The 9,670-nt window shown below is 31.9% G+C and overlaps 1 protein-coding gene across 1 annotated transcript; it reads left to right on the forward strand.

Moving 5' to 3' along the window:
- The first annotated feature begins 8,413 nt into the window (after positions 1-8,413).
- LOC125840602 (uncharacterized) lies at positions 8,414-9,157 on the forward strand. Its single transcript, XM_049519569.1, has 2 exons — positions 8,414-8,851; positions 9,005-9,157. The coding sequence occupies exons 1-2, from the start codon at positions 8,414-8,416 to the stop codon at positions 9,155-9,157; spliced, it is 591 nt and encodes a 196-aa protein (XP_049375526.1).
- Positions 9,158-9,670: the final 513 nt, after the last annotated feature.

A 9,670-nucleotide genomic window follows, 5' to 3' on the forward strand; every position in this document is an offset into this window, starting at 1 on the left:
ATTGTTTTTAAAGGCAAAAAAAATAATTAAAAGTGCTGACAGGTAAAGCTATTTCAACAACCAAACAATTCATTTTTATCCCTTTTAGTTATGGAAGCTATTAAAGTAATTCTAGATAGATTTGAGTTCTTGGTAATGAATTTGCAGGTTAAGAGCTTCATATAGCTGACATCATTCCATACCCCATATATGTTATGTATTCCTGAAAGAGACAGATGCACAACCGAAAAGATAGTAATACTTGATCAAATGCATAATGTCTTCTGTTGCAAATTCAAGATAAATATCGGTCTTCAGACAAAGATCACTCAAAAATTACCCTATGGATATAACTTAATAGTTTAACCTATTTTAGCATGCTAATAACCTTATTTTCCAGGTTACAAACTTAATGTTACCTTAATGGCTCAAAAACTATTTTCACCATTGGTGTATATAGATTGAATTCTTGAATAATAGGATTATTTGGTCAATATTAATTCATGTATCCATAGAGAGTATTTTACATTTCATTAAAGTCATCTAATTATGTGACACACCACACATCTATAGCAGGCAAAACAAAGGCATATCTGAAATTGAGATTGAATCAAGTAAGATCCTAGCTTCCTGGAGGAGGGATCACCACGCTTACTTCCAGCTGAAAGTGAGAGACTTAATAATAGGCAAAAATACCCCACTAGCTCTTGTCGTAGTGCTGGGCATTGCAGGTGCAATCAAAGCCTCACTGAGGGCCAATCCATATGACAAACCAAGAGTACTCTTCCCCAACCACTTAACAAAGTATGTGGCAATTCAATCAGCTTTGTAGACTACAGTAAAAGACACATCATATGCACAAATTCAAATATAAGAATCTTAAAAATGGAGTAAAACATTACTAATTTGGCGACGATAACAACAACATACCTAGTTTGATCCCACAAGTGGGATCTCATCAAGGTAGAATGTAGGTAGGCCTTACCTTGATTCTTCAATAAACCTCAAAACTAAACCTCATCATTAACAAGAATGAATAATAATTAAAGATGCTAGATAAGTATTGGCCAATTCTTTGATCAGCACCAATTGGTGTAGCATAATGAGTCTTCACCCTTATCTCAGAGACTATGTCAACACCACTTTTAGCTTGCTGGATTGATTGAAGCTTCTTTACCTCTTCTTTCAACTTGAATAAAAATGCCACATTATGAAGGATAGTCAAAAGAATCATCCAATGTGCCCATCTGTGCGATTCTGAAGTGTAGAAATCAGCAATTAGAAGAGATTTCATACGAAATAAAATAGAGTAGAGGGTGCAATACTTCGACAAGGAACTGGATATTTTTAAATAGCATGTGATTCTCATCCAAATAAGCTTCATTATCCAATTTACTGTGTTGCTTCTCCTGCAATCTGTCCAACAATCTAGCGGAACAAAATACAGTGATCAAAATGATATAATAAAAAAACAAATAGAGATAACCAAAAAATGATAATAAAAATACGATATAATAATTTACCTGATACAACACCACCACACACATAAAGAGCTCTAAAACTACTTGCTCTGTTTCTTCTTCATTGTCTACTGATTTCATGGTCAAGTCGATTTTTGAATGTCAAAACAAATTTTCGGAAGAATAGAAACGGTCAACAAAATGAACCAAGAAACAAAAGGCTAATAGTGAAAATGAATACTTACCTTACCGTGCAACTTGAGTTTGCTCTTTCTGTCTCTAAAAGGTACATACAGCCATATGCGAGAGAAGGCGAGAGATGGATTAAACCTAAAGCACTGTTACATGTCTATTCCAAATATCAAAAGAATGATATTTGGATTCAACAAATAACAAAAACAATAAAGGTGTTCGATGCTATGTCCGAAATAACTTAGCTATTTGCTAAGAATCTCTATAGTTTCTCTTTTGCTATTAGCGAGTAAATTTGGACTGTGTTTAATGATGTAAGGTTAGGAGTTTCTTCAATTTTATTTACTATTGAATTTCACAGGCTCCTCAAAGTCAAATTTTCTCAACGTGAAGAAAGCGGAAAAATACTTCACTGTTACAAGTAAGTTATGGACCTTTTTAGTCTATTATTTGATAAGCTATAATATTAATAGTTGTTTGTTGTGCCTCCCTTGCAGTATTACTTTTCTATCTAATGTGATTCTTGGCACTCTCCTTTGAATTCTTTTCTTACTTCTATCTATCTACTATGTTCTTTAAATTCTTTTCTTATTTCTAAAATTTATTTGTGTATCAGAAAGCAGGCGCACCTTGAACCAGTATCTTATATTTTCTCGATAAATATGTATTTATGGCAACGGCTAGAAACACTACAACAAATTTTGTGATTATTTATAACGGTTGGCTAAGCAAACTCTTGATAAACAATCACGAAATTTGTTGTAATTTTCGATTGTCTAACAATTTCTTAGTCAACCGTGATAAATGTCAGAACACAGTTCTTTGAACAAGTGAAACATTTTCTTCTTTTTGTTACGATAATAAGCTTTTGCAATGCCACTACATTCTTTAGTAGAAACTTCAAATGTTTGAAAATCTTACAAACGTCTTCAAACGTGTCATTAGGAAGCCGACAATCTTAACATTCTTGAAATTGGAAAATAATGTTTGGAATTCAACTCGGCAAATTGATATTATCTACTTTGGTGAAACATCTTAGCTCAAGCTGGCAAGGGGTTCGTAGAACTCGAATTTGATGTGTATGTTGAGTTACTCTAAAATAGGCGAGGTTCGCAAAAGGCTGGCTACTCCATACATACTATACTTTGTTACATGTATTTATAGAGTTAGACATTTGCGTCTCAATTCTGAAAGCATCACCCCGTCAAGTTTTTGATAACTTAGAATGGAGATGTTGAAGTTATGAACTATATCTGTATGTATAGTTCACTGAGCAAAAAAGAAAAATCTCAATCTTTTGTAGGAAACTTTCATGACCTCCACAAATCAACAAGTATAAGTGTATATTATTTAGTACGTATTAAATAAGTTGCTTGTAAAGTTTTAAAATATTGTAAGGTCAAGATCCAAAATTATGTATTTAGAGTTCTTTACACACCCATGGATATAAAAATCATTTATATGCAACCATAAGAAACGTAAAAGAGAAAGAGGAGTTAGGATGAGAAAATTGTACCAATATCTTAAATACATGAATCACCGATCAATGTTCAATTAAGGAAGACTAATCACCCTGGTGACAGTACACTTATGCTATTATTAGGTTCTTAAAAGAACAATAAGATTTATTATATTTGGAAAATATAAACAGAATTTTGTTAAGTTGATTGACCTTACCTTTTGCCACTTAGGATTTTTTTCTTCAAATCTTCAACTCAATTCTTTGATAGTCTTGTGCTGAATTTTGAAGTTGAGAGTAGAAAATGAATTCTAGAGAAATAAAATAATTGTCCTCCAAACCTTAACTCCAATCATGAATCAAATGAGTTAGAGATCTACAATAAGCATAGAATAACTCTCAATGAACTTGAGAATGAGTCGACATAAAAATTAGTTCAAGAACTGAAGTATTAACACAGAATACCTCCACAAATAAGTGCAAATGATGAAAATAGAAAAACTTGACATAAATTAAAATTACCAGTTGCATGTCCAGCACGGGTGAAACAACAACAATTTTGAAAAGTCAAGTAACATAGAAAAGGGCTATCAAACCCTCTACAACAATGACTATGCCTCCACCAGAGCAAGTTGGGAGGTCGGATATAAGAGTTTTGAATAATCATGTCGTTTCATTTAAGCATATTTCATTCCGAAATAAGTAGTAATCCGCTACACTTGAAAAAAAAAACTTATCTTCAAGAATACTCTGAGGCAGAGCTACAAGCTTGTCCACAGATTGAACAAAATGAAGTAGCTTTGGCCCAAAACTCAATAAGTTGTCTTTTCTAGAATCCAGAACTCATAACCTCAAAATCTTAACTTCGCCTCTACTCAGCAGAGGATCATTTTAAAGTGCAGAATGTTATATGAAGATTACTATATCTGTAAGTGGATGATATTGAAGAATCAAATCCTTTACAACTTCATTCTTGCTAAAAGAACTTGATTCATGTTTTCACCAATCTAGTAAAAAATGAATTATTCTATAAAAGAGGAAAAAAGCAAGGCAATACAGAATTCTATCATTTTATCAAACATGTTCCACTATCAATGAAGTCTATGACAAACTATACTTCGACATGTAAGTAGGACTTATCTTTGAAGAATGAAAGTAAAGAACAACCTGGTGAAGAATAGTTAGCGCTCCAATTTCTCTTGATGTTTAGCCAGCGAGCATACAACGTCCAAGGCCTCTAGTGGTATGTACTCTGGTCTCTAGATATGCCAGCTTGATGAAGATTCAGGAAATATCAATGAAGCTGAAATTGCAGCGCACACATAATTTAAAATTTGAAAAGTATTCTAAAACAAGTGAAATTACAATCATAATATGTTTTCACTAAGAGTTCAATTCAACCTAAGCAACCATGAAATTCAGCCCAAAAATGAAAAATTCAAAGAGAACTTAAAAAGACGGAATAAATAATTAAGAAAATGCAGAAAATGATAGGAAAAAAAAAACAAAATGTTTAGTGAACGAAATTAAGAGGAGAATACCCAACTTGTAAGAAGTTGAACGTATGAAGAAAAATGATATTCTGAAAGTTCCTAAAAAAAACAAACAGAATGAGTATTTTTTGATATTCTGAAAGTTCCTAGAATCAAAGAGACGTCTCTGGTCTCTGTTCAAGTAAGCCATAGAGAATGGATACGTGTAGGTATAATACCTCGATCGTTCCTGGCTTCACTCTCTCGAGAGGGTACTCTTTGGTGATGTTTGGATTCATGATTGGAGAAATTTGTGAAGAAAAAAAAGGAAGTTGTATGATTGTCGTTATGATAAGACACGATGGACATGAAATACCAAAAAGAGTTTATATTTTTGGAGATGAAAAGGTTTTAAGGAGATCACTGAGACTTTGCCTAGAAAGTGACAGACGAACAATCTGGAATTAAAAAAGAAAAAGGGTTCGTGGTTTGCTAAAAAAATCTCATACATAGTTATCATTTTACCCTTAAATAGCAAATTAGCAAAATGCTGCAGTCTAATTTCGATTTTTCATGGAAAAAAAAAACTTTATCTCTTACTCTAATTTAGATTTTTAATGAACAAAAAATAAACTTTATCTCCATTTCAGTTTTCAATTTTCTAAATCTCAAATCAAGAAACTATGGTAATTGAACAAGAAAGCAAGAAGAAGCGGCTACATATGGATGTTTCTATATTTTTCATTTTATTACTAAATCTTGAATTGGGCAAACCTGAACTTTGAATAAAGAATAAAGTTTTTTAAGATGAACCGAGGAAAAAACTAATGAAGAATTAGGCAAACCTGAAGTGTAATCCTCTATGAAGAGTAAGAGACCATTTTTGAGAGGTGGGCTTGAGGTGGTATTGAAGTAGTTGAATTCTTCAGGCTACTTTTATGAGAAATTTTGGTGTATTTTTTTTAACTGCGAATTTTCCAACTGCAACAACAATAAGTCAGTGTAGTCTCACCTCTATCTTGTGGAGGTAAAGAGGCGATTTTCAATAGACCCTAAGAAATTTAAACATTGAAGCTCAGATTTGTAATACGATAAGAGAGATTGGAATCACCGCCATGACTGCAAGCACCGATTGCAGGATAACCTTCCATCTGGGTTGCCCCGCCAAGATACAGGTCCGATTGCTCTCTTACACTATCAATTTTCTCATTCTCGGAGAAACAAAGAAGAAAATCATCATCACAACCTCGAATGTTTGCAACAACTATTCTAATTCTAAAATTCTAATATTCAAGAGAGAAAACAAAGAAGATAGAGATGAGAAAACAAAGAAGATAGAGATGATTTAAATGTTGCCTAACAGGTGTAGCAATATTAATGGACACAAAGGACTTTAGGCTATTAAGTTGCCACATATAATATGGTTCAGTGACCAATTTGCCCTTAAAGACACGTGGGGACTTAAAAGAAATTACACGAAAAGTTATAATTAATACTTATGTATTATCAATGGTAGTACAATACTTGTTAAATAAAATGGACCCTACAACTTAAATGCTTGTACAATACTTGTTGAATAAAGTGGGCTAACATGGTACAACTTAACTTACATTTGGAACAACTTTTTGGAGATGTGTTCGTCCTTCACAACTCCCTCTTCTAAATAAGGGTAATAGACAAATTTATAGTAATTAAGATTTTTTTTTCCCATAAATATCTAAGACATTTTTGAAAAAAGACTAAAAATATACTTTTACAAACATTAGTTTAAAATTAATATTTCCAAACACAAGTTGCATTACAATAGAATTCTCAAATTCGGGCTTGTAATAAGTCAGGTGTTACATTCCCCTCCTTCAAAACATTCGCCCGCAAATGAAATTAACACTTCCAAGGCTAAAGCTAAGACTCCTTTCAATGTGTTCGAAAAGTTTCCTTCTTATAGTGGACCATCCTAAAATCAGCCAAACTCAACTCATACGCCTCATATGAGGTATTTAACATATCAACAAGAAAATGCTCAATGGAAATCTCATCAACTAGAGCATAATGTATAGTGCAACTCAATAGGGAAACTGAGTTGTACTTATTTACTCGTGTAGGTGTGCTAAAATGGTATGCAATATGAACAAGCACTCACATAGAATTTCTAGTATAAATACAATGAACATGAAGGGTGTGCAATCATGTGAACAAATTAGTTATTAATGAAAGGCTTTAACCCATGCATATGTGGGCCTTCGAGGAGTCTGACATGTGAACAATTTAGCTAGGAAGACTGTTATTTTTGCGTAAATAAGTTGTGGTCTATATGACAATACGTGCACTAGAGAATCCTCATAAATAAAATTAATTTGAAACTTCGTACAAACTTGTAATTAAGGGAGATGTGAAACTGCTAAAAACATAAGCTCTCGGACTTTAAAATATTATAATGTATGAATAACTTAAATTTGATATATGAGCATGCGTCCGAGAACATTTTAAACCGATAAAGTTATAAATCTATATTTTGTCTAGAACCTAAACATTTAACATATGCACAAATAGATTTACTATTTTTGTTTTTTTTAAAAAAAAAATAATAGATATCACTTTAACAACATGGTAGGAATCATGTAACACATTGTTAATTAGTAGGTTTTTTTTTATATAGTCTATGGATAGTGATATTTGTTACGTCACACATTAGATTATCTATTATACTTATAACATAAGAACAAATAGATCATGATACTTTTAGTATTATAGGAAAAATCAACTTTTGATATGTAGATATATACATATAACTAATTATTTTGTGAGAAAATTCACATATGGCCAAATAAATCTTAAATCATATAACACATGTGCTAAGATTTTTGAAGTTTATAACATAAAAATATATTTTTATGAAACATAGAACGTTTTAGCAATGGTTCATACCGCGCATATCCAGCAAGAAAATAATCTAGAATGCAAATAATATAGAAATAATTATCTCGTGAATAACATTACACATGCATTATATTGATACCTTTATGAAGTCTATATATATATAGAACATGTAAAATAATCTATGTGAGTGTTTTATAAGCAAATAATTTATATGATTTATTATATGCAGACAAATAGCCTATGAATGTGGGCATATGATCTATAGGGCATATATATACCATTATGTGATCGAATCTATTTTAAAATAAGTAACCTATAAGCAATAACTCATGAATCACGTAATAATATAGGTTCTTATCGTACGAGGCATATAAGATATAAATACTAGTTTGTGTCATGTATAGGATAACTCTCGCTCAACAAGTAAATAAATCATTGTGGGTTCACAATTTATTAATTTTTATAACTTACAAATAAATTCCTAACAATATGACGAATAAGCCTCTATGGATCAGAAAGGAATATTTTGATAGACCAATAAGTAAAATGACATTTGAATATACATGATTAGTTTCTCCTACAGGAGATCACAATTAATCTTTTCTACGTATATTAGCTTAGCTTAAATAATTGTTGAGAATATGTCTCAGGATATTGCAGAAATAAAACAGTTAGCTATTTTTAGAATTTTTAAATTATGTTATTAGAGTCATATTTAACTTATATTTAAGAGTTAGTTCTTTTTATTTGTTATTTGAATTAAGCTGATAAGTTAGTATCTTATTTTTCTATTTTTAGTTAGGAATTATATTTATAAATGCAAGTCTCTGAATTATTAATAAAATAATTCCCTTTGATAATACTGCAATATTTTCTCTCTCAAAGTCTTTCTCTGTTATTTTCTTTATTTCTTTATTAAAAAACCAACAATTGGTATCTAGAGCCTTCTTCTTGAAGGACCTGTGAGTAGAAAAATGGATTCTGAAAATAGTTTTTCACGAATGGCTCCTCCTATTTTTGTTGGTGAGAATTATCAACTATGGGCTATCAGAATGGAAACTTACTTAGAGGTTCTTGATCTTTGGGAAGCCGTGGAAGAGGATTATGAAATTAATCCGCTGCCAAATAATCCCACCGTGGCCCAGATCAAGAGTCACAAGGAAAAGAAAATCATTAAGTCGAAGGCAAAAGCAACTTTGTTTGCTGCTGTTTCGACAACTGTTTTCACGAAAATCATGACTCTCACATCACCAAAAGATATTTGGAATTATCTGAAGAAAGAATATGCTGGAGATGAAAGAATACGAGGAATGAAGGTATTAAATTTAATGAGAAAATTCAAATTGCAGAGAATGAAAGAGTCAGAAACAGTCAAGGAATACTCTGACAGATTGCTTGGTATTGTCAACAAGGTAAGATTACTAGGCACTGAATTTAAAGATATAAAAATTGTTGAAAAAGTTCTTGTTACAGTGCCCGAATAATATGAAGCATGTATAACTACCTTGGAAAACACACAAGATCTGTCCAAAATTACCTTGGTAGAATTGTTAAATTCTTTGCAGGCTCAGGAACAAAGGACACTTATGAGGCAAGATGGCATGGTTGAAGGAGCATTAGTAGCCAGCCACAAAACTCAAAGCAAGGGTAAATTTTTGAAAAATTACCCACCTTGCCAGCACTGTGGAAAAAATGGACATCCTCCATATAAATGTTAGAAAAGACCAGATGCACAATGCAAGAACTGCAAACAACTTGGTCATGAAGTTGTGATTTGCAAAAGCAAATTTCAAAAAGATGAAACAGTTGCCCAAGTCACTACTGAAGAAGAAGAAGAAGACCACTTATTTGTGGCAACTTGTTTTTCAACCAAAAAATCTGATTTTTGGATGATTGATAGTGGTTGTACAAACCACATGACATATGAAAGAAATCTTTTTCAAGAGTTCATTCCTATGGAAAATAAGAAAATCAGAATTGGGAATGGTGATTGTATTCCTGCAAAAGGAAAAGGGTCTGTTTCAATTAAAACAAATTTAGGTACAAAAATAATTTCAGAGGCTCTTTATGTGCCTGATATTGATAAAAGTTTGTTTAGTATTGGTCAGTTAATAGAAAAAAGATATAAATTATTATTTGGAGACAAATATTGTCGAATTTTTTATTCTACTAAGCAAGAGATTTTACAAGTTGAAATGAGTGGTAAGAGCTTCTCATTTAATCCAACAGAA

Source organism: Solanum verrucosum, unplaced genomic scaffold (assembly GCF_900185275.1).
Source record: "Solanum verrucosum unplaced genomic scaffold, falcon-dt-bn FXZP01000188.1, whole genome shotgun sequence".
Classification (NCBI taxonomy): domain Eukaryota; kingdom Viridiplantae; phylum Streptophyta; class Magnoliopsida; order Solanales; family Solanaceae; genus Solanum; species Solanum verrucosum.